The 24,794-nt window shown below is 41.1% G+C and overlaps 4 protein-coding genes across 8 annotated transcripts in view; 2 read left to right on the top strand and 2 right to left on the bottom strand.

Annotated features, from left to right (window-relative positions):
* Nucleotides 1–3,537: 3,537 nt before the first annotated feature.
* On the top strand, nt 3,538–5,390 carry dnajc28 (DnaJ (Hsp40) homolog, subfamily C, member 28). 2 transcript variants are annotated; one of them, XM_053887983.1, is made up of 2 exons: nt 3,538–3,583; nt 4,120–5,390. In XM_053887983.1, exon 2 carries the CDS (start codon nt 4,133–4,135, stop codon nt 5,297–5,299), a length of 1,167 nt encoding a protein of 388 aa, XP_053743958.1. In that variant the 5' UTR covers nt 3,538–3,583; nt 4,120–4,132; the 3' UTR covers nt 5,300–5,390. The 2 variants fall into 2 exon arrangements, with proteins under 2 accessions (XP_053743958.1, XP_053743957.1); XM_053887982.1 differs by lacking the exon at nt 3,538–3,583 and adding an exon at nt 3,606–3,705.
* A 60-nt stretch (nt 5,391–5,450) lies between these two features.
* On the bottom strand, nt 5,451–6,228 carry LOC128746684 (potassium voltage-gated channel subfamily E member 2). Its single transcript, XM_053843897.1, has 2 exons — nt 6,209–6,228; nt 5,451–5,883 (listed from the first exon to the last, which is right to left on the bottom strand). The coding sequence occupies exon 2, from the start codon at nt 5,865–5,867 to the stop codon at nt 5,451–5,453; it is 417 nt and encodes a 138-aa protein (XP_053699872.1). The 5' UTR covers nt 5,868–5,883; nt 6,209–6,228.
* Nucleotides 6,229–7,661: 1,433 nt separating this feature from the next.
* On the bottom strand, nt 7,662–13,539 carry si:ch211-225p5.8 (uncharacterized protein LOC555567 homolog). The gene is made up of 5 exons (XM_053843600.1): nt 13,336–13,539; nt 8,637–8,803; nt 8,248–8,482; nt 8,031–8,193; nt 7,662–7,933 (listed from the first exon to the last, which is right to left on the bottom strand). Exons 1-5 carry the CDS (start codon nt 13,403–13,405, stop codon nt 7,888–7,890), a joined length of 681 nt encoding a protein of 226 aa, XP_053699575.1. The 5' UTR covers nt 13,406–13,539; the 3' UTR covers nt 7,662–7,887.
* A 2,058-nt stretch (nt 13,540–15,597) lies between these two features.
* The window catches only part of gramd1a (GRAM domain containing 1A), a 30,786-nt gene continuing 21,589 nt past the window's right edge, over nt 15,598–24,794 (top strand). The window contains exons 1-3 of one of the 4 annotated variants that reach the window (XM_053887069.1): nt 15,600–15,686; nt 23,090–23,342; nt 23,406–23,962. In XM_053887069.1, coding sequence (XP_053743044.1) covers nt 23,508–23,962 — 455 coding nt within the window. In that variant the 5' untranslated portion in view covers nt 15,600–15,686; nt 23,090–23,342; nt 23,406–23,507. Of the gene's footprint in view, nt 15,687–16,426; nt 16,760–23,089; nt 23,963–24,794 lie in introns of those variants that run through there. The other 3 variants (XM_053887070.1, XM_053887068.1, XM_053887072.1) reach the window with 3 other exon arrangements.

Raw genomic sequence — 24,794 nt, 5'->3', positions numbered from 1 at the left:
GAGTCAGCAGGTGTAGAATAAAAGTGTACAATAGTATACCAGTGTAACCTTATCATGATCACTGATGGTGTCTCTTCTGTGTTCCTTCTCTTCAGGAAAACACTTTGTGGATAAACACCGGCTGCCTCTGACCCAGAGAGTCACCCACATGGCCTCGGTTTTGGATGAGCTCCTGGACAAAGGTGTCATCCAGGATGAGTGCTACCAAAGAATCATGAAAATAAGCATTGATCAAGACAGGATGAGGGAGCTCTACTCCACTGTGCTCAAGTCCAGCGGGGAGAAAGGCAAAGACATCTTCTTGAAGATTCTGGAGCAATATAATCCCTACCTCATCGCTGACCTGAGGAAATAATGGAAAAGTCATTGAAAAGTCTGTAGACCAGCTACACACTGATATGAACATCTCACCTCAAATGGTCTTTTAATTTCTGAATGAGAACTCAATAAAACCAGCTCTTAGAACATATTCAGTAGCGTGTCTTGTTGCTACTACAAGTTTAATTATTATACTTTTATGATTCTTGCAACCCGTTAAAGGTTCACTCTGGGTGTGTCCTCAAAGTGGCAATGATTTCCCCACCCAGAGAGACCTCATAAGCCTCTTGAGATGGCGAACATCACGGTCGCCATCGCCAACGCTCTGGAAGATTTGTCCGAGGAGAACTTCAGAAAGTTCGGCTACAGACTCCTGGCTCGCAAAGAGGAGCCGCAGGTCAGACGTCAGCAGGTGGAGGGCAAAGCTTACCGGGATATCACCGACCTCCTGGTGTCGACTTTCACAGAGTCTGGAGCTCTACAGGTGTGCGTGGAGATACTGAAGGCGATCGGATGCAACAACGAAGCGGAGTTGCTGGGTAAGAGAGTAGTAAGAGAGTTAGCAAAGCAGGAATCAAATATTAGAGATTTTAAAGAGAACATCATTATAGAGTTGAAAAACTACACATATTGAAACCAGATTCATTCATTCATCACTAACAACTGTAGCCCTGCGGCCAATCCTTTTTAGATTAGATTGTTTGCAGTATAAATATTCTAAATAAAGGCTTTGAAACTACAGCAGAGGATGTGGTGAGACTTGCAGTGGGTCTTTGGGGGGTGTACTTTCCGTCTTAAACAATAACAGTGATGTAAAACAAGGCATTTGTTGTTCAATTGATATTACTTCTATGCTCCTTCTCTTTTACCTTGAAACCCTACTCGATACTGTAATAAGTGGTGATATAATTCTGGTTGTCTGGCTGGGGCGGGCTTGACGGGAATCGAGCTAAGAAGTCAAACATTATCTACTGCACCGCTCGCAGTTCAAAGCCTCAACATAACTGCAGCTGTGCACTGCAACGAAATGCGTCCGTGCGTAAACTGTGCATAGCCCGAATGAATTCAGCACATTTTGTAGAATAAAACGATATGAATCAGCAGCACACATTTACAGTCACATTTAAAAGACAAATGTGATGCAATGAGATTATTGATGCACTTAAAGAAACGTATGCAATATAGCGTTACCAATGGTGGGTTTTGCAGGACTGTTAAAAATGAAGTGCATTTGTGTCCTCTCCAACCATGTGATGAAAATTAGATCCTCAAATTCCCTTTTTTAAACAGATAATGACAACTCCCCTCCAAAAAAAACAAAACAATTATCATAATACAATCTTGCTACAAAACGAATAAATAGTTAATGTTAATTACACAGTCATACAGGTGCATTGCTTTCTCCAACCCTTACAGTTCATGCAAATATTATCTGATATTAAGATCAACTTTTGTATGTTTGCAGTCAAAGACACTACGGAACCAGCTGTTGCTGAAGACTCCACCGATAGTAAGTAACTGGTGTTTGAAGGAGAAAAAAATATTTCATTGAAAAAAAATGCAAAAATATATTTTAGCTATGGGTCTGCAAAACAGACCATTGTTGTCGATTTTATTGCTCACTCTTTGATATATTGAACATTTTGTTTCGCTTATATTGTCACGTGTCAAGGGACGAAGGGGGAGCTAAGTGCCACGTATAGAGGACGTGGTGTAGGACCCAAGTGCAAGTGGTTATAGGCACAGGAGGGAATTATAAATAATATTTAATAATTAAACAAACTACAACAGAACAGAAAGCGCCACCGAACTGGGAGAAACAGAGCGAACACAGAATGTAAAAAACAGAGTAACCAAACTAACAGAAGTGCACAAACATGAGTAAAAAGTCAAAACAGAAAGCGTCACAGAACTGGGAGAAAACGAACTTAAATCACAAATGAAACCGAGAATAAACCACAAAAGAAACCAAGAAACACACGGCAAACAGCAAGAAACCAAAAACACTAACTCAGGAACCACAGTTAAACACAGACAAATCCAAAATAAGCTAGCTCACAGAACGAGAGACCGAAAACAGAGAGAACCAGGAGTTAAATGAGCTAGCTGGCAGAACAGAACAAAACAGAACAAAAAGCCAAACACAGGGAGAGACACGAGAACCAGGAGTTACCACAGGGGAACGAGAGGAGTCCAAAATCACAGGAACCAGAGGACACATCACAGGGAACATGGAAACACACCGGGACTAGGAGAACTGGCAGGAAACAAAGACAACGATCTGGCACACGTTGCTGGAGCCCAGGTGTTTTTGAAGACAAGTCATCAGAGGTTAATCGGCTCCAGCCGTGTGCCAAATGAACAGAGGGGAAAAAAGCAAAACCAGGACTCGGAGCCTGGAAGCGGAGCCATGACATATATGTTTGAAAACAATGCATACTAAAGCGCTGCAAAAATGTGTCTTGAATGTGCAAAAATCTTTTGTATGTAAAAAAAGTCTACTTAAATCTCAAATGTTGACATTATCAAATCAAACTTTCATCCCTGAGGCTCAGAATTCTTTTCTCAAATTTGTTTCTGATGACGAACTTCCACTGAGGCTGGCTGATGTTGAAGAAATAATACATGTGGAGCTTGTCAGTGAATCACTGATGTTCAAAGGATGGATGAAGGATCTGCTCCTGTTTCTTCAGAGCAAGGCAAGGGGAATAAACGCCAGCTGTTCATCATCCATAGAAAGACCAGGACCTCCCCGATTCCGCCTGAGTCCCAGGACTCCAGTATCAGCGACCATGAGTGTTTCGACACCATCATGACCGTGCCAATAGGTGAAGCCACAATGAGGAACCTCATTTTCAGTCCTCTCAGGCCCAGCTTGGAAAAAATGCGATATCTTTTTGGAGATTTTGAAGAATTACAAACTGAATCGTATTGCTGAGCTGAGTAACCGCAGGTGAGCATCTCATTTCCCTCACGACATAAATATCACAATGTTGTGATATATAACTATTTACATTTACAATAGCAATAGTGAAGTATTATACTGAAACTGAATATACAGTGACTAATCATTAGAATTTTTGCGCGCTTAAAATAGCAACAACAGCAAGACAGATGTCGATAATGCACTTATTAAATCAGAAAAAACAAGACTACTACTCCGCGTTTCAGTGCAAGCTTCTCCGCCTGTCCAGGAGATGGCGCTAGTAGATCAGGTTGTCTGCTACTTCGTGAACGCGAAGAAGAAAAACAACAACAAACACAGGTGACCTACGTTATGAAGCAACTTTTTAACGACTCTTTCTGTTTTCAGTCTCCGTTCGATGTGCATTTAGTACTTGGTTCGATCTGTTTAAACAAGCTATCAGTGCAAACGAGAGAAATAAGGTTTGTGATGAATCCGGTTGCTACCGCAGTATGCGTAATGTGAATCATATAAAAAAAGAACGGATGAGTCTGAATGGGTTTTCGGAGTCTAGTGTAACGTCACGTTTTATTGGCAGTTTTCCCGCAGTGTCCTCGCCCCGGTTTTTAGATGTATTTTGATCTGTAATCTCTCGACCAATACGATGCTTTTACGTCTTCTAATTAAACTGTACGTTTGTAATATTTATATGATCGTCTAAAAACGTGAAAACACGTTTGAAGATACGATATCTCTATTAATTCAAAACCATATATATTCAAATGCATTTGATAGAACAATTATTTTGTATCTAACAATGAATTTGGTATGTTTATTATGTGTTTTCCAGCATTTCTATAATAGACTGGTATTTTTTTCTCTGTTTTACTATGCAGGTATTCTCCAGAAATGACTTGTACTTCCATGTTCATGGTGGCAAGATTTGACTTGCATCATGCCAGTTTACTGCTTGTCCTGTCCCGTCGGTCCGTGTTGTTCAGAGTTTTCAGCTCCCAATCCCAAATCAGCCGCAGCCTCAAAGAGAGCTACAGGCTGCTACAGTTGCCGGATGAAGGTCAGAGCAGCCCTGCACAAATTAAGGAATCGTACCTGCGCCTGGCCAAGCTCTACCACCCGGATTCTGGAGCAGCCACCGCAGATGCAGCGTTGTTTTCACGGGTGGAGGAGGCGTACCGGTCAGTTCTTGCTCATCAAAGCAAGATTGTGCAGCCTGATCTGGTGAAGGGGGAGGAGGATGATGAAAAGTCTCGCAGTGCAGCTCCTCAGCACAGACACTACCTCAGTTATGAAGGTGTGGGCTCAGGCACGCCGAGCCAGCGTGAGCGCCAGTATCAACAGTTCCGTGTGGATCGAGCCTCTGAGCAGGTGTTGAACTACAGACAGAGAGAGCATGAGAGAGCTGCTGCTGCCGAGGGGGCCCTGGTGGAACGAGACATGCGTCAGCGTAGCCGGAAGATTAAAATCACCCAGGCTGTCGAAAGGCTGGTGGAGGACCTTATACAGGAGTCCATGGCTCGTGGAGACTTCAGGAATCTGAGCGGAGCTGGGAAGCCTCTCAATAAGTTTGAGCATAATCCTTACGCTGATCCAATGACACATAACCTGAACCGCATCCTCATTGACAATGGTTATCAACCGCCCTGGGTCGTCACGCAGCGAGACATCCGGGAGAAAATAGCTGAAATCCGACATACTCTTTTGCAAGGAAAGGCCAGACTGTCCGACTCCTGGACGTCAAAGGAGCAGAGCGAGTGGGAGCAGCTGTGTGCTTCAGTCCAAGACGAAATAAAACGGCTAAATAAGTTGGTGGACAATTATAACCTTGTTGTTCCGATGCTTAAAATGCAGATGGTTCATTTCAACCTGACAAGGGAGATTGAGCGTGCGGAAAAGGCAGCTCAACAGCATCGACTGGACCAGCAGAAAGAACGGGAAAAGGAGAGGCAGAGGAGAAAAGAGGAGAAAAAAAAAGCTAATGCTGCTGCTGCTGAAGCCAATAAAAAAAAGCCAAGCGTGATGACTTGGATGCAGAAGGTGCTTAGGTTAAGAATATAAAGACTCTGATGTTGAGAGTGACAATCATTTATTGTTAACTAACTTACGTCACATGAAGCTGTTCAAATCCATCCAAGTGTTACTGTGTGAAACAAACGTACCAAATTAAAAGTATTTATATTCCTTATTTGGGCTGGTTTTCAATGATTTTCTAACCGGGAAGCTGTTCAACGGCTGCTTGGTTACAGATGACAACTGAGTCGTTGGTGTGGACTCTGTCATCCGATGCAGCCTTGTGCAGAACCTGAGTCACAGCTCTGGATGGTGACGGCACTTTGCTCCAGTCCTTGGCGATATACTGGTGGTACGGATCCTGAGAATTCTCCAGCTTCTTGGAACGGATGTAGCTGAGCATGATGCCCAAGGTGAAGAAGCTGAACATGCCAACCACTAGGAGAATATACATGAAGCCCTGAGATTGATCTCTGACTCCAGTTAAGTGCTGCAACGCCGGCTGAACAGTGAAGTTCTGAGGTTGTTGAGAGGGACGTCCGCTCGTGCTGTTGAGGCAGCTCTGCAGGAACGTGAGGAGAAGCGACTGTAACTCTGATGCATTGAAATGTGACATGGCTGAGATGGACGCTCTGGAAGGAGACAAATTTCACAAAACATGATGCAACAGATATTTAAGATAAATCAGGACCACAAATAGTAGTGCACTTGCTGAAAATCTATGATAAAAGTTTTGTCTGAATTGAATGCTTTCATCTCTTTTCACTCTTGTGAAAATTGCCATTGGAACTTCCTAATCTCAACGTTATTAAAAAAAATCATCTGATAAAGTTTAACTCAACAGTAAAAATTTGAGCGTCCACTACACATGAAAATGAAGAGAGCCATAATATTGTCCTTTGTTCTTTAAGCCCGGCACAACTATCAGCTCTATAAAAACAGTAGAAGAAAACTCACCTGTCACTTCTTCTCCAGACCCTCAGTCAAGTCACAGATAAACTCAAATAAATAAACTCAAACTTAAACTTCATCCAGGAGCAGAAGAGGCAGCCTTTCCGAACTTCTCCTTGAATGAAAGTGAAGATCTTTGTCACATAATACGTCCTTGTCGTGTCAACACATTTAATGAAAGCAGGTCACTGGACAAGGTCAAGAGCTTCAGGAGGCACTACCAGTGAACATGAATACAATAATGGAGTGTATTCATGTTGGACTTGTGGAAAGAAAGTCAGTTAGAGAGTATTAAAATGGTCATGAATCCTAAATGTTATCTTCAGATTTTAGAAGTTAGATTTTAAGCAGCCTTTTTTAACTCATACATACAATAATTCAGCCTATGTTATGTATTGTGTTCCCATTTTTAAGTTGGTTTTTGCAAGCCTAATTCAGTCAACAAACTAAGTACAACAAAAACACAAAGCGTTTTGGCCTACAAAATGGAAAATGTTCTGCATAATAAATGGCGGCACAATTATCCAACATTAATGTTCAATAAGATTAAGATGAAGAATGTGATGGTGAGGATTATGTATTCTGGTCCAGTCAAGTTTGCCGTTTTAACTGCTTCACATAAGCTGTGACATCTTTTTTTCTGTTATGTTGGTAAATTGAACCTTTTTCTGCCAAATCATTTTTCAATAGTCGGAGAGTACAACTCAAAAATACAGGTTTCGGCAGCAAAACATTCATAATATGACGATATATGGCGATACAAGTGTCTAGATTTGGTACTCTGTTTACTTCAACATTATTTACGAACATTTCGATGGTTTCTTGAGTTTCAGCCCGACCACTTCTTCGCCGTTAGTTGAAAAAACATAGATAAAATAAATGCAAGACAAATATTGAGCAAAAAACAACAAAGTGTGGGTAGAAATTAGTTGTTTTTTTCACCCAAACAAAACTGGTTACCACTCTTTCTATAGAATTATCCAGCTTGTTTTATTACAAACAAAAAAGAACAACTACAACCATTGTTGCCTTATCTTTATTTAATTTTGTTTTTAAAATGAAAATGAGATTTCAAAGCAACGCATTAGCAAAATCAACAAACTCTGTCACTCAAGAACAAAAAGGAAAAAGAATAAACAGAGATAAAATTCATTTTGATTAAAAAAAGAAACAAATAAAATAAATACACAAACATCAGCACCCTTGTGATGGCTTACAAGTTAACTCTCACTATAATGTTGCAGGCCACTCATGAAAATCTCAACCTAGAACAATGTGCCAAGTCGACTTTCTCCTCAAGCTTCCATGAGGTCGTGTGGGCTAAACAGGTTCTGTTTTCTCCTGCTGGTGATTACACAGTAAAATATCCTACGTTGCTGTCACATTTATTTTAAGTGTTCTGACTGTCATGTTAATCAATTGTGTGTGAATTGAGTTTTTAGCCAAGACAATATTCATTAATTCAGGTTTACATGAAGGGGTGAGACAGACTAATATATTGATGCAATAACTCGTGCCTTCATGCTTCAAATCAGGTCAATGGACTCAAGCTTCAGATCTAAAATTCACCCGAAAAATTGAAAGATGGAAAACTGCCTCAGCCCTCTAACGGTTCAAACGATTTATTAGAATCTTACACATATCAAGATAAAGGTGCTCTTGCTCCATATGAAGCTCTCGAGATGTTACTCGATCTGCACACCATCACAGTTGTCCTTCGTTTCTATCAGTCTAGATGTTGGAAGACAAAAAGTGAAATCATTACATTCAACATTCTGAAGCAGTAGTTCTCTAAGGTCAAGCTTGAATTGATCTCCGGATCACTTACTGTGCCGCCTGGGCCTTGCGAGCTTTACGTGCATCCCGGGCTTCATTCTCATCCGAAATCTTCTTGTAACAGTAGACCATCACCCCAATGAGCCACAGCTGCAGAACCACGATCAGCACGTACATCATGATCTCAGACACCACTGCAGTCAGCTCCTTCTGGGCTAAAACAAACAAACAAATGAAGCAGCAGCGACACAAACTGGAGTCCAACTCACCTTCTGCCACCACGCTGAGCTCCACTGTCTTCACCACCATGACGTTCTGGTTGAACGTGGGCAAAAACAGGGTCCTGAGGAAGGTGCAGCGGTACGTTCCTGCATCGCTGAAACTAACATTGCTTATATAAATACTTGCTGTCTGTACATCTTTGTCCTGGGTTCCACGCCACTCCAAACGGTCCATAAAATCCTTACTAAGAATGTCAGACTCAGGGAAGTCATAATGGAAGACCTGGAAGGAGAGAGCATATTAAGGTACTCAGGGGTCAAAGGTGAAAGCGAAAAAGCATAGGAGTTACTTAAACAACTTTAAGTTTACATGTAAGTAAGGCACTGACACAGGCCTGACAGAGCATGCATTTCAGACATGCTCTCTTCACTCTTACACGTGTGAATTCGTCCTCCTGTCGGGGTTTAAAGTACCAGTTCACGACTGCATGTGCAGAAACCTCCTCTCTTTTTTTACAAGAGATGCAGCTCATCTGGAAGCCCTTGCCCGCCACAGCTTCAGTCGGCGATTCCACCTCAGAGCATCCACCATGGCACAGTGACACTACAACGGCGAGGAGAGACAATATTCATCCTCATAATAATATATTCGACCACAGTAAAATGGGACATGCTTGTCTGCAGTGTGGAAGGAGCTACTTTGCTGGATTAGTTCAATCCTGGCAGTACTTGGAACAAACTACATATCTGACCATGGAGAGAAAAAGGATGTTGTCTTACTCGCCAAAACACAAGTTTATAGATTTAGTAAAAGCAAAAAGCAAAAAATTAGAATGTCAAAGCACCAGCAAGTTACAGCAAACTGTCAGCGTTATAACACATTAAAAAAAAAAAACATATTTTGTACCCCACAAATTCCTGACACATTTGTTGCAATGTTTTGCCATTGCCACTCTTTGTACCTGCAAAGGCTAAAATATAAAATCAAGAGAATATATTACTGACTAACAGCACCCTTTATCCAATAATAATCATAATGATGCAATTGTAAATGTTAAATATATAAGAGTAGCTTTTATGAATGACACCGAAGGCAATGACAAATTTCTTGTTTTGACCGACACCTATTTTATTAAACCATTTTCAGATCTGAAACTGAATACGAGATTATTAGATGTGTTCCAATTCGTTTTTGTTTGTTTGTTTCATAGACTAACTCCCTGGAGAATGTGCCTAAAGCACCAGAATTTATCAATCGTGTATCTGTAGTATGCGATTGAAAACATTTGTTACCACTGCGGTGATGGATCTGATTTTTTAAAAAGGGATTATACCTACGTTTAACTGGAGTCAAGCTATCCGACTCTTCCGCGGTCGCAGTCAAGCTATCCACAGTCAGATTTTCAGTGCGCGCAGAGACATCACATTACGGTAGCAATGAAACGAAGCCGAAGACTGCGAGTTGAAACAAATAAAGCGAATGATTCTTGCGACAGAAACTTTTCCACGTTATTTTTTATTTTGAGCCGAATTAATATTTGGACGAGAGATATGAAAATCTATATCATTTTGGTCAAACATGATTGGTGTTTTTATTTTAGGTGTGAAACATCCGGAATGACATCATTAATTTAATCAATGCAGTCCTGCTAACACTCTACTGTAATAATACATTTCAACATCTTAGATCATTTTTACTTTTACACATTATTTATGCAAATGCCTGTGATTAAATATACATTTATATGACAGTGCACTGTACTTTGACCAAATACTACACGGAAATGTGCAAAGGTCTGCAAATAACAACATCACCAGCTCATAGTAGAGAGTAGTAGCTACCACCAGAGTGATTTTGGTCCCATATCATGGCAGCATTTTGGAATAATCCAGGATTCTTACTGTAATCCAACTGAGTTGAGAATCACGTTCTATTATATTTGACTGTGATTTTCAGAAAAATGTGCAAAGGTCTGCGAATAACAACATCACCAGCTCATAGTAGAGAGTAGTAGCTACCACCAGAGTGATTTTGGTCCCATATCATCGCAGCATTTTGGAATAATCCAGGATTCTTTCTGTAATCCAACTGAGTTGAGAATCACGTTCTATTATATTTGACTGTGATTTTCAGAAAAATGTGCAAAGGTCTGCGAATAACAACATCACCAGCTCATAGTAGAGAGTAGTAGCTACCACCAGAGTGATTTTGGTCCCATATCATCGCAGCATTTTGGAATAATCCAGGATTCTTTCTGTAATCCAACTGAGTTGAGAATCACGTTCTATTATATTTGACTGTGATTTTCAGAAAAATGTGCAAAGGTCTGCGAATAACAACATCACCAGCTCATAGTAGAGAGTAGTAGCTACCACCAGAGTGATTTTGGTCCCATATCATCGCAGCATTTTGGAATAATCCAGGATTCAATGTGTAATCCAAACATGTCTATTGCAGTATCATAGAGCGATCGATAGATAGACAGACAGACAGACAGACAGACACAAATATTGGACACACAGACAGACATGTACATCTTTATGGCTCCCTCAACATAAATAGATGGCTTATTTACAGTCTATTTACAATATATACACACTCCCAGTATACATGCCAGTGATGCTTTCACTCTTCAAAGCATTTTGGGCAGAACCATTCTTCTTCTGAGTTGATGGCTGTTTCGGGCATGTCAATGCAAGTATGATGATACCATTCATTGCAGGCATGGCACTGAACCATCAGTTCTCCATTTTGCGCTGTACGACACACACAGTACACATGGACAGTGCATTGGCTTCCTTGTTGCCCCTCATGTGTCTTCTTTTCAAATGGAAATTTGGGTGCAGTTTTCTTTTTGAATGATGAAAACAAGGATGCTCTCATGCCCTTCTCTTTAAAGAGCCTAATTTTTTTGCATATAGCCATCATGACATCACCAGCATTTTGAATCAAAATCACTGGCTTACCAGTGACGAAATAGATTTGGCCTCCTACTACCTTGCAAGACAGCACCCAGAGTTGGACGGATTCCAGTCAGTCCTTCTTTTCTCAGTCATTGAGAATGGTGGAGTGGTTGGAAGCGCCAAGTCCAAGTTTGTTCAGGTTCTTCATGTGGGTGGCAATCATTGGGTGACGGTCAGCAATGTGTTCTGTGGACCAAATGAGCTGGCCATTTATGACAGCCAGAGGAGAAAGGACTACAGCTCAGCCACAATACTGTCATGGATGTTATGGCCAGTTCGAAGCCATTTCACCATTCACAGACCTGTAGTCCAGGAACACCAGTGGCCTTTTGGCAATTTTTGTGCGTCGTACAGCGCAAAATGGAGAACTGATGGTTCAGTGCCATGCCTGCAATGAATGGTATCATCATACTTGCATTGACATGCCCGAAACAGCCATCAACTCAGAAGAAGAATGGTTCTGCCCAAAATGCTTTGAAGAGTGAAAGCATCACTGGCATGTATACTGGGAGTGTGTATATATTGTAAATAGACTGTAAATAAGCCATCTATTTATGTTGAGGGAGCCATAAAGATGTACATGTCTGTCTGTGTGTCCAATATTTGTGTCTGTCTGTCTGTCTGTCTGTCTATCTATCGATCGCTCTATGATACTGCAATAGACATGTTTGGATTACACATTGAATCCTGGATTATTCCAAAATGATGCGATGATATGGGACCAAAATCACTCTGGTGGTAGCTACTACTCTCTACTATGAGCTGGTGATGTTGTTATTCGCAGACCTTTGCACATTTTTCAGAAAATCACAGTCAAATATAATAGAACGTTATCCACAACTCAGTTGGATTACAGTAAGAATCCTGGATTATTCCAAAATGCTGCCATGATATGGGACCAAAATCACTCTGGTGGTAGCTACTACTCTCTACTATGAGCTGGTGATGTTGTTATTCGCAGACCTTTGCACATTTTTCAGAAAATCACAGTCAAATATAATAGAACGTTATCCACAACTCAGTTGGATTACAGTAAGAATCCTGGATTATTCCAAAATGCTGCGATGATATGGGACCAAAATCACTCTGGTGGTAGCTACTACTCTCTACTATGAGCTGGTGATGTTGTTATTCGCAGACCTTTGCACATTTCCGTGTAGTATTTGGTCAAAGTACAGTGCACTGTCATATAAATGTATATTTAATCACAGGCATTTGCATAAATAATGTGTAAAAGTAAAAATGATCTAAGGTGTTGAAATGTATTATTACAGTAGAGTGTTAGCAGGACTGCATTGATTAAATTAATGATGTCATTCCGGATGTTTCACACCTAAAATAAAAACACCAATCATGTTTGACCAAAATGATATAGATTTTCATATCTCTCGTCCAAATATTAATTCGGCTCAAAATAAAAAATAACGTGGAAAAGTTTCTGTCGCAAGAATCATTCGCTTTATTTGTTTCAAATCGCAGTCTTCGGCTTCGTTTCATTGCTACCGTAATGTGATGTCTCTGCGCGCACTGAAAATCTGACTGTGGATAGCTTGACTGCGACCGCGGAAGAGTCGGATAGCTTGACTCCAGTTACGTTTAGACGGTTTTCTCATTTGCATCTTGTAGAGCGAGTTCTTCTTTTAAGTCCCTTGTGTGTGTTACCCCGAACTCTGTAGCGTTACTGCCATCTGCTGTCCATTTAACCTTAATGCACCCGGGATGTTAAAATACCAATTTTATGTGTCATCACAGTATCATCCTAGTTCATTTCTATACCTTCTTTCTCACTATTTAGTCCTTTTGTATGGAAAATTACCTGAAAAATGCTATACATACATGTGTAGGTTTTCCATTATATTAAAAAGTGTTTGCATTTAATTGCAAAATGATGCATTGAATACGTCTTTGTATCTGTCTTAAATGTAACACCAGCTTCTTAAACATGCCCAGTCAATGAAGTGATATCATTAAAATGTTAAAAAATTAAACATGCTTAATAGAAAGGCAAATATCAATGAAAAAGCACCATAAAATTCATAAAGTTTTGCTGCTTCATCTGGAAAATATGGCCAGCCATTTAGCACAGTGTACGTGGGAAATGCCAATTTATGGATCATATGACATTTGACATAAGTTACTTCAGAAAAGCTACAAATCGAATGACAGACTTACCTGAAGTACTTGCCACAGCCAAAATAATCCACCAAGAATAAACTCTATCTGCCTTCAAAATACTCATCATGACTTTTTTCTGCGTTGATAGATCCCTGTTAGGTTGACATCGTAGTCAACATCTCCCACTTTGATGGTCCATTTTCACAGCTGCATCTCCAGATCAAGAAAAATATTGAGGAATATTCCTTTTGGAGCTTCAGATTTAAGTCTCTCTGGCTGATCGTCCTGACTTTAAGATGGCTATATTTAGAGTGAGTGGATGGCGAGGAGTTGTCGAGAGTTGGACAGAAACATGAGAGGATGAGACCTGATCTACGGCATGAGTCTCCAGACCACATTTTTGTCATTCTAATTCCATTATAAACCAAACAGATTCCGAGAACTCGAAATGTGTGTCTTTGTTAAACATATACGAATGTATTTGGGCTACAATATGTTTATTACAGGCAAAGTGTTACCATGGAAAAATGATTTGTTTTGTAAATTCACTTGGTCACATCACATGACCCAAGCAACCAGTTACAATCGCAGTTGTAAATGAATTTTCCCCACACTTCAGCTTGATATACAAGCTGTATTTGTACAAGATAATGCGACTTTTCTACAGCCACCTTACTTTACTGATGTTGCATAAGTATATATATAACAGTTTCTCTTGTTATAATTTCTGACGTGACCAGACATGGTGATGAGAATTGATGCAGCTGGCGGATAAACAAGTCAGCTTGAGTCAAGGCTGACACAACACTCACTCGCTGAAGGTCTCAGTTGGTGTGTTGACGGCAGCGTCTGAGATTCACGTGGTAGATAGAGCCCGCATGTTGACATGATAAATGTGACGACTTTAAAGGAGAGCACTGGATCACAGTGTCAGGGTGAATTAAAATCTATGAAGGCTGAACAAACATGAAAAGTGATGGGTTGCTTGTTTCCCTGTGAGTTCATTGCTTGTTCAATTTGAAACCAGTGGGGAATCTATGAAGCTCAAAGCTCACACAGATGTCTCTCTATACCTTATATTATTATCTATACCATTTGCATTATGACGGCCAAATATTGCTCTTTAATTACTCTTCAATTTCCCGATGACGAAAAAGCCTTGGTGGAGGTCGACCTTCCACAAACTGTTGTCGTATGATAAACCCCATGTGATGTTTTCCTATGTGCTGCACTCTACCGACCCCCTCGCACACACAGTAAGGGACACACCTCCTTTCTCACTATGCGGGTGATGGCTTCTTATTTTTAGCACGGATCCAGTTTCCAGTCCCCTGATTGAGCAGCTCAAAGCTTTCGGAGACTCCCTGTCAAGCCGGAGCGAGACTTGCTGCCACAGAAACCATAGTTCGGTCTGGAAGTGGACGCAGTGAAGTCCTGGCAGCAGGACAGGAAAGCAAGCGGGGATGCCTATTTAAGATCGGTAGGTTTTGAAAGTGCCAAGTCATTGTGATGCTCTGTCATCGACCTGAAAGGATACAAGAAGCTTTAGCTGGATGCGGCAGGTAAAAAGATGTCTATTTCTCCTGATGTTTCAGAGCTTTAGCAGGGACTTCCTCTCTTGACCACATGTTTACAATATATACAAGCTGCATGTATGTTTATTAAGTTCTAAAGTACATCATTTTAATTATCTTAATAATGTTTGTTTGGTTATATTATTTAATTTAACAAACAGACAAGGCCAAATACTGTTTTTTTTCACTTTCACACTAATCAAAAAATAAAGTGTTAATACATTTGATTTTTTCCCAGAGTTTCAGTGGAATATCAGAAATAATATTAAAGAGACAGAAATTTATTTCATTCATATAGTTCTTGTTTTCTTGATTAAACTAAAAAGGCTAACTATATAAAGTTATATGGCCACCTCAGCATGAATATTAATATTAGAATATGACTTTAGTAATAGGTGTGATATGTTTACATTTATTTCTCACATATTTGACAGCTTTGATATGTGTTTATATGAATTCTTGTTTAGTCCCTCAAAGTGCCTCAGTATGTTGAGCCTACACTATATATATTTTTTATTTTATCTAATCTGATCTACGAGGTCAAAGGTCATCATCACTGTTGACTGACTATTATGAAGGGTGGATAGAAATAGGATTTTTTTTTTAAATAGCCATTTAAAACAAAGTAGACAGCACAGTCCATTAAACAAGTCCATGCATCATAATCCCCCCGAAATGTCCCCCTCTGTTTTTTTCACATCCAGACAAGGTGACCCGCTGTTGGCTCTGTTCACTGCCAGCGTCCTGGAAGAGGAGATATCCAATCTCTTAGAGAAAGAATAGTACAATAATAGATCATGATGCTGTATGAAACCATACGAGTGCACACAGAAGGTAAGAGAAACTGAGCTTTAAATGTGCCTTCATGTCGCTACTTATTTTGCATGACACAAATAAATAAAATACAATGCGTTTGTGTTTTTCCGAGTTCAACTCCAGGTCATTAATATTGAGTATTATTATTCTTTCTATGCATTTGAGACACACACACATTTAGTGGTAGGTGCACATCACATTCATAAACACCAGGGGTCACAATATCTCCGACTCACGATGATGGAAAACTGTCCCTTCAATTTAACTTGGGGAAAAAAAGCCAAATCTGAGATCAAACTGATTTGCAAAACTAAGTGTATCTGAGTCTTATGTTTGTTCAATAACATTTACATAGTTACTGCGACGCAGATTCGGTTTTAAAAGAAAAATGGATTAAACTATATAAATTGCTTTCATGTTACAGCAAATATGCAATATATGTTTAAGATTAAATTTAGGTTTGATTTAAAGTTCACTGGCGCATCCTCCAGACTGTTATTTCCCGGAACGTACCATAAAGTTTATATTAGGGGTGTACACGTTCTTTTCCAAATTGCCTTTCCTAATAAGAGTCGTTGAACTACTCATACGCATTCAACTGCGTATTGCCTAGTTGAATAATGAGGGTTTTGTGTGATTTAATTACGTGAGATAGAGGGTAGAGATAATACTAATGATAGTGCTTTGTATCCTCCCCCCTCAGTGGGTTGTCCGACTTCGGTCCTTTTCACTTTTCCAACAACAAAAAACGCATTCATTCGAACTAAGTCAGCTCAACGCTCATTAGCTAAGCTAAACTCGCTTTCTCTGGGCGAGTGTTTTAGTGCGTTTTGTGGGGAAGGGTCTGAAGTCTTCATGGTTCTGGACATTAAAGCCCTGTAATCATCTTCTTGTGAGGTCGTCGGCCTTCAGAGGTCAGGGAGGCTAACCGTTAGCCGCTGCTCTCCGACTGATGCATCTGCCAACATCACAACAATGTTGATGTGCTCTTGTGAAAAAGTGGATTTTAGCATCACGTCTCGCACGGTCGCTCGACTTGTTTTTGAGGCTGAGCAAGACAGCCGGAACGGAGGAAACTCTTCGAATGGGAGGTAGGAGTTTAAAGACTTAAACTGTAAACTTCTTCAGGTTGGGTTTATTGAGAGCTGCTCGACTTTGTTGTTGTGGTGACGGAATGGAATCGCCGTAGCGATTGAGCACGGTGTGGTTGTAAGCGTTGACCTGAACAAAGGTGGAGCACAAACACAACAAGCGGTGCAGGGGGGCGATAAGTTTACTATCGAAGGAACAGCTGTTGAGTGGACCCTGAGTGAAGCTCTTTTAAGGCCGGATTCCTTGGTGGAACTCCCAAACATGATGGGTTATCAAGAACCATCATACCTTTGCACGGTTGAATCTCCAAAAAACTTCCTAGTAAACTCACATCACAAGCTGTAACATGCTTTCAAGCTTGCAAATCCAGATCCTCTCAGCTTATGATCCACGTTTGTTCATACCAGAACCTCAAATCTCAGGGGATAATTATGATGAGCCTGATCGAACTTGGCTTTGTTGCACTGTTGTGGCTAATAGGATTAGCCAGGAAATTGCATTATATCGGCAGATGTTGTGTGATAAACTTAACCTGCAGGCTGGGCCATGCCTGAGAACAGATCACTGAATACAGAGTCTTGGATTGAGATCGATGAGCTCGGTTCGTTCAGGCATATGAAAACTGCACCAGCATTTTGGAATGTAGATCCTATCTCAACCCTCTATGACCCAGATAATTGAGAATTCACTGTGACTTTATTCAAGTCTTGACAGAGTTAGGTTAAGTTGTTTTGATAGTTCGCGTTTGGTATGTGTTCGTGTTATAGGATTCAAGAATGCATATGCACTCTGACCGGGGAATGTGTTTTGGATCAGTCAGTCTGCACTTGAAACTCATGCATCATGGTGACATCTTATTGTGAAGTGGATGTTGATTGATGCTAAACATTATTCATTTAGTTGTTGTTGTTTCCTTCAGTGATTTGGTCAGCACTGGAAATCACAGCATTTGCAAATGTCTTCTTGTGCCTGGATAGATAAGATCTTGAATTCTTTAATGTGTTTTTTTTTTATATGAAGGCAAAAAAGTAAACACATGAGATCTTTTTTCAATCCTTCTTTCCTCTCCACGATGGACTTATATTTTTGTTTTTTGCTAAATCTTTCACTCTAAAAGTTTCTATGTTTACATCCCAGAATATATATATGTATATATATATATATATATATATATGTTCCACTTCACAACAAAGGACTGTGCTGTCTCTTAGTGATACAACTAAGACCAACGATGTCACTGAGACAGCAAAGATCACAGTCACTTTTGATGAGCCACCCCCTCACCTCCCCCCTCTTTCTCTTGACATCATGGAGCAAGACGTGCGCACTCAGTTCAGGAGGCTGAACCTTCGGAAGGCGGCAGGTCCGGACAGAGTTTCCCCTGCCATCCTGAATCATTGTGCTGCTGAGCTGGCTCCAGTGTTCACGGACATCTTCAACGCTTCCTTGGTGTCCTGTCATGTTCCTGCCTGCTTTAAGTCCTCCACTATCATCCCTGTTCCCAAGAAGGCCAGGATCACAGGACTGAATGACTACAGACCGGTGGCACTGACGTCTGTGGTCATGAAGTCCTTTGAGCGCCTGGTTCTCTCTCACCTGAAGTCCATCACTGCTTCTCACCTGGACTCATTGCAGTTTGCCTACAGAGCCAACAGATCTGTGGACGATGCAGTGAACCAGGCCCTTCATTTCGTTCTGGAGCATCTGGACTCCCCAGGAACCTATGCCAGGATCCTGTTTGTGGACTTCAGCTCTGCCTTTAATACAATTCTTCCAACTCTGCTTGAAGACAAGCTTCGCCAGCTGGACGTGCCTGACTCTCTCTGCAGATGGATTACAGACTTCCTGACCAGCCGAAGTCAGCGTGTGCGGCTGGGGACGACTGTCTCTGACACTCGGACCCTCAACATTGGGTCTCCTCAGGGCTGTGTTCTCTCTCCATGGCTCTTCTCCCTGTACACTAACTGCTGCACCTCCAGCCACGAGTCCGTGAAGCTGATCAAGTTTGCGGACGACACCACCATCATCGGGCTCATCTCAGATGGAGATGAGTCGGCTTACAGGAGGGAGGTGGACCGGCTGGTGTCCTGGTGCAGCAACAACAACCTGGAGCTCAACGCTCAGAAGACAGTGGAGATGATCATGGACTTCAGGAGAGTAACAGCTCCTCCGTCCCCTCTCATGTTGGCTGGTTTATCCATTCCTATTGTGGACTCCTTCTGCTTCCTGGGAACCACCATCACTGAGGACCTCAAATGGGAGCCAACCATCAGGTCCCTCATCAGGAAGGCCCAGCAGAGAATGTTCTTTCTGAGGCAGCTACGAAAACTACGACTGCCGACGAAGTTGCTGGTGGAGTTCTACACGGCCATCATCCAGTCCATCCTCACCTCCTCTATCACCGTCTGGTACAACAGTGCCACCTCCAGGGACAAGAGCAGACTGCAGCGCATCGTACGTTCTGCTGAGAAGGTGATCGGTTGCAGCCTGCCACCTCTTCATGACCTGTATGCCTCTAGGACCCAGAGACGTGCAGGTCGGATCAGAGCCGACCCTTCTCACCCTGGACATGGACTGTTTGTTCCTCTTCCCTCTGGCAGGAGGCTACGGTCCATCCAGACCAGAACCTCCCGTCACAGGAACAGCTTCTTTCCCTCGGCCATCAGATTGTTAAATTCATGAACAGCCTTGTTGTAATGTTATTCTATTTATTTTATTTTATTTGTTTTTTGTTGCACTTTATTCCAAGGCACTTTCCTAGTCAGTGGGCTCCCCACTGACCATGGCAATAAATTTGATTCTGATTCTGATTCTGATTCTGATACCAACTGGAGCCTCAAAGGTCCCCTTATAAGTTCATCTCCTTGGCCTTTCTACTCTCTATATATATATCTCCAAAGCATGACTCGATGGTGATTGGTGTGAGTGTAAGAATGACATGATCTTTGTCACTATTCTACTGTGAAGCCGCATTATTGATTCAACAAAAAGCTTTCTGAACTGAATTCATCCTCAATGCTGCTGTATGTAATGCTGAGTGCACAGGTAGTAAAGCGGTTAGTAGCTGCTTGTTGGAGTTGTTCTGAAAACCACTGATGATTTGGAAGTGGACAAGTGCGGAAGAACAATTGCTCTTGCTCAAATTGAGACAGCTGTGAATCAACCAAGTGCTTCTTGTCTCATTCAATACGCAGAATTACAAAAAATGACTAAAATGCTTGTGAAATCAGTGCTGTGTAGTCTTGGTTTCTACAAAAGCCTATGTGTCATGACAAACTAGTCACACAGCTAAAATAACTTTTTTAAGTAACCTTTGATGGAGTTGTAATTGTACTGTATGTTGCAGCATGTTGTTTATATTCTCACCTCAATGTGTCACCCAGACAAAAAAAGTTGTCATTTCACAGCAACAGGTTTTGATCTTAACTGAAATGTTAACATACATCTTTGGCACCTCTTTTGTTGCAATGGGTCAACAAGCATGCTCTTGAAAGTGACAAAGGAGATGCACTGGTTCACTTTCACTCATCCGAGGTTCCATGTAGATTAAAGCCACCAATGTAATAGAGTGGTTGATCTGGGGAGTAGAAGTAGTCGAAGTACACAAATAGTTATAGTATCTATTTAGTTCCTCTGGATCTGCAAACAACTCCGTGCACTCAGGTTCTCACTCACCATCTCACTCTCACATAATTTAACCGCAAAATAAAACTTTTGCAGAACACAGTGCCGCTTGCAGGGCTGGCACGTGTGCTACATCGTTTTCAATGTACAGTAATATCCGGACATAGCTACTACCCTGCAGCTAATATATGGATTTTTACAGTCTATAGAGTGTATGCAGCCAAAAATATTGAGGCTTGTCACGTCAGACTGATGAAATCACTGGTGTTTTATTCACCTTAAAGCGCTCGCAACGCGCTGTTTTCGCCCACGTGTCTGCATCTCTGAGTTTGAACATTGCTGAGTTTGTTTCATGAGTCTGACTTGATGCTGGACCCCATTTTTAAAAGTAGCTTAGACGTGATCCTCATGCATTTTGAAGCTGGCGCAGACAGCACCGCTGGACCTGCGGCTTCAGTCCTTCGGTGCATCTTATATTCCAGTGTGCACTATAGTCCGTAAATTATGGTAGTTAACCTACCTTTTTATTTGTCCTTCTTGAAAGATTCAGTGAGCGACGGTATTATTGGTTGTAGTTTTGCTGCTGACGTCAATTCTACAGTCTTATCTTTGTGTGCCTGTTGGAGGATGAATTCATCTTGATGTTCAATGATAGCTGTAGTCCATCAATAAGAAGCCCAGCACTGAGACATTAATGTGCTCTTTGGTGTATTTTTCACATTGTTAACCTCATTTTCTCAAATGCATGACATCACCAATGCCCACAGGCACAGAGATTTATGAAGCGTCTCTGGCCTTTTGCTAAGCTTTAAATTTAATATTTTGCTTTAAATCCTTCAGTATTTATATTTCATCATGTATTACACATTTGAAAGCCGTTTATCCATGGCTGTGTTTATATGCCATGTTACATGTTGGTTTGAAACTGATTAAAAAAAGGTTAGCAGAATGCCATCGGGGACTTGGTTGCACAATCGAAGAGTTGAAATTTCTCCGGAGCATTCCTGCTCTGCCAGAATGTTTGCTGTCATGTTGTGTTGTTTTCTCCTGCCTTTTTGCCTTTATTTCCTTCTAAATTTTAACATAACCTTTGAGCATATATGAAATCAATAGAGGTTTTTTCGTGCCCTGACAGCTGCAGAGATTATATTGGATTGCTCTGGTCAAACAAGTGCGTGCCAAGATTGCTCTTGTTCAAATAGATCATCGCAAACACAGACACTTGGGCCAGTCAAAGGTGCGCTGTGCGGGCAAACAATGGAGTGACAGGACTTTTCCTCTCTTAAGGACACATTGTTAAAAAGAGCTCACTTCTTGCTCTAGTGATTTTGTGTCTATTAGTTCCCTCGCCTACATAAGCTACAAAGGAATTAAAATGATTAGTACTATCTCGAATAGTGCAGTATGATCTCAGTTTTGGCTATTTTTTTAACGGGAGACGGAAAAAAATCAATGACCAAATATGTGGGTGAAATAGCTCACAAATGATCCAACTTTGATTTACCACATTAGCTAGTCTTTCTTCTTTAGTCATCATCATCATATTATTATTTAGTCATCAATATTTTGCAATGAAACGGAATAAATAAAACTGTTTTCATGCTCAAAATTCAAGGGTATACCACTGCAATGTGGAAAAATACATGCACTGTGAATGCTTTCTGGAGACACTGGAAGCAGCTTCACTTATACTCAATGATGCTGTGAGAATAATGACTAGCACACACTTATTTCAGTGTTTACACATTGGAATCTAGTTGCTGCTATGAGACACCGAGCCAGTGTCAGTCTGCTGAGCTTTACTGCTGTCAATCCCATAATTTCAAGTGAGCCATTTAATAGTTACACATTTACTCACTGCACTGTATCATTAAAAGTATTTTCTTGTTATAGAGTGAAGCAGGCTTTTAGCTTGGATTTTCAAACTTTACAACTTGCATTGTAAAAAAAACGACCTGTACACATCTATTTGTACAAAAATAACTTTTTATAAAAACAAGCATCAGAGTCAAATAAGTAACACTAACAGAGATTAACTCATGACACTACGAGTAAGGCGTTATACAGACACTAATAGTCAAACGTTTAAGGCATCCTGATGTGGATACGGGAGGGCGTCCATTTTTTCATGTTTTGCATCTGAGGTCACCCAGACACCATCCCAGCTAAAAGCCAGCAATCTGAAAAGAAAATCACTGTGAAAAGATGCAGATATTAATAAGAACTAGGCTAACTACTGGAGATGGATATTGGATAAGGAGAACCTAATAAACAGCAAAGGCCTTCACTTTGTACAGATAGTAGTCTATGGAATAAAAAGAAAATAAATGTAGAAACTAATTATTACAATGTCATTTCTACGCATGAAACTGCACATATATTGTTTCTTTCAGAAAATGTGGATTATCGTGTTTTTTTACTAGTAACAGCAGTAGAACGCCTTCCTGTCATCGTGTTTTCCATAAATAATACTGATATATCAATACATTATGGTGGAGGTGGTGTCCCCGAATGTGACTCAAAGGCCAAATAAAAAAACATTTAAAAAGTAAATATACATACATACATACACAGTATATACTTTACATTGCTAGGTTGTGCTTTTCAGAATCAAAGCGTCCCATTTTACAGAAATTTAAAACAATCAATGGGGAAAGTTGTTTGATGTGAAGATGCATTTCCAGCTCTGTTTTTTCATCTCTCAGGTATTTAATTCCTGACATCGGTCTGGATATTCTTCTCAGAGTTTATGCTAATGCAGAACTGAAGTCTGCTGAGAGGAAGAATACTGAAGGAAGTGTCGACAGGAAGGATGTGGCAACAAAGTTGGTGCGATCCAGTGGTGATAATGCTGCTTACGAAGAATACAATTCGACTCAGTGGAAATTTGACAGCAGATCTAGTGAGGATTGCATACCAAGGCCACTTCAACAGAACTACTTCTAAGTGACTTTTTTGGTAATTCATTGAAAAAGAATCTTAAAATTGACTGCACGGAGGACCTGATGCATCTATTTGTAGTTAGGTACCAACTCCTGAAGGTTACGGATCACCAGGAAGATGCCTACAAAGCCAACCGTGATTTCGCAGAAGGGTTAAGTCGACTTGCTGCTAGGTCTAAAAATGACAATGTCGTCGCCTACGAGATCAAAAGGGATGACTCTCGCTCAACCGATCCCTGTGCCAACGTTGACCGTCCTGCCACCTTCCTCAGAAACCGAGTCCTGGTCTTGCTCATCAAGCCCCAGACGGTCTCTCTCCAGCCGCTACAGTCGGACTCACCCCAGCCGCAGTCGGGCTAAAAAACGGAATGCAGAAGAGCACACCTGTACTAACTCCAGACGAGGAGAAACACCTCAAATTGTGATACAGAAGTCTCCAGACAAGGGTCCCAGTCAGTCGCACAGCAGAGATGGCTCTCCCTGTTTGGAGGGGCAAGAGGCTCTTCAGGACAGTCTCAAACAAGACCGCCTCCTGCTGCCTTCTTGCTCCTGGTCTCGAAGCCCTTCTCCGAGTCGGCGCTCCCGGTGGTCCCTGAGGAGCCTTCTCAACAGAGACTCTGACTGGGACAGCTGCAGGTTAGTGTGATAGATCCAGCTGACTTACATGTGGTCATTGCGTGGGGACTTTGGACATGCAAATATATATATATATTTTTCATTTTTAGGAGGAAAACGCAGATGTTTTGCAGCAAAAAAGACAAAAAGTAGAACGGTGATGAAATGTATGCCTATAAAAAAAAGCGCTATGCAGTATACGGACCACAGATCTTATCTTTATACAGAGTGTGAACAGTTCCACACGAACAGCAGCTGCTATTGCAGCTGTGGCAAGAGAACATTTATACTGAAGCAGACTGAGGACATGTGGCATCTCGCACAGTTTTCGAGTTGATGAATAAGAAGAGTAGGAGTGAAGGAGAAATGGTTAAATGTTTTTTCCATTCTATATGATGGTGGTCACGTTTGAAGAGCTGATAAGTGTGTGTGACTGGCTATTTTATGTTGTTTGGGTGAAGTGTTTTGCTGCGAATGCCAATGTTGTGCTCATCACTGCTTCACTTGGACCAGGCTGTCAGTCTTACATGACAACTTACCTAGTCCACTTTTCAAAGCCGCGGCAGGTCAACTATTTTGGAACAGTGCACGCTGAATTAGCTAGTGGTTACAAGCTGAGGGAGATTACACTATTAAAACCCGATTAACTCAATTCATTGTGTGTCGTGATGTGAAAAAATGTGTTCAGAAAGAAAGCTGCAGACACTACTACTGAACTTTTGAGTTCCATACACATGTTGTGTCAACTGTAAACAAAGAAGGAAACTCTACTGTGGAAACTGAGCCGGTTGTAAGAAGTGGTGGGCGTGGCCTAGACGCCGTTTAGCCCTCCTCCATAGCATGACATCACCCT

This window comes from Synchiropus splendidus, chromosome 15 (assembly GCF_027744825.2).
Source record: "Synchiropus splendidus isolate RoL2022-P1 chromosome 15, RoL_Sspl_1.0, whole genome shotgun sequence".
In the NCBI taxonomy this organism is placed as follows: domain Eukaryota; kingdom Metazoa; phylum Chordata; class Actinopteri; order Syngnathiformes; family Callionymidae; genus Synchiropus; species Synchiropus splendidus.
This window is presented reverse-complemented; position numbering and strand designations above follow the sequence as displayed.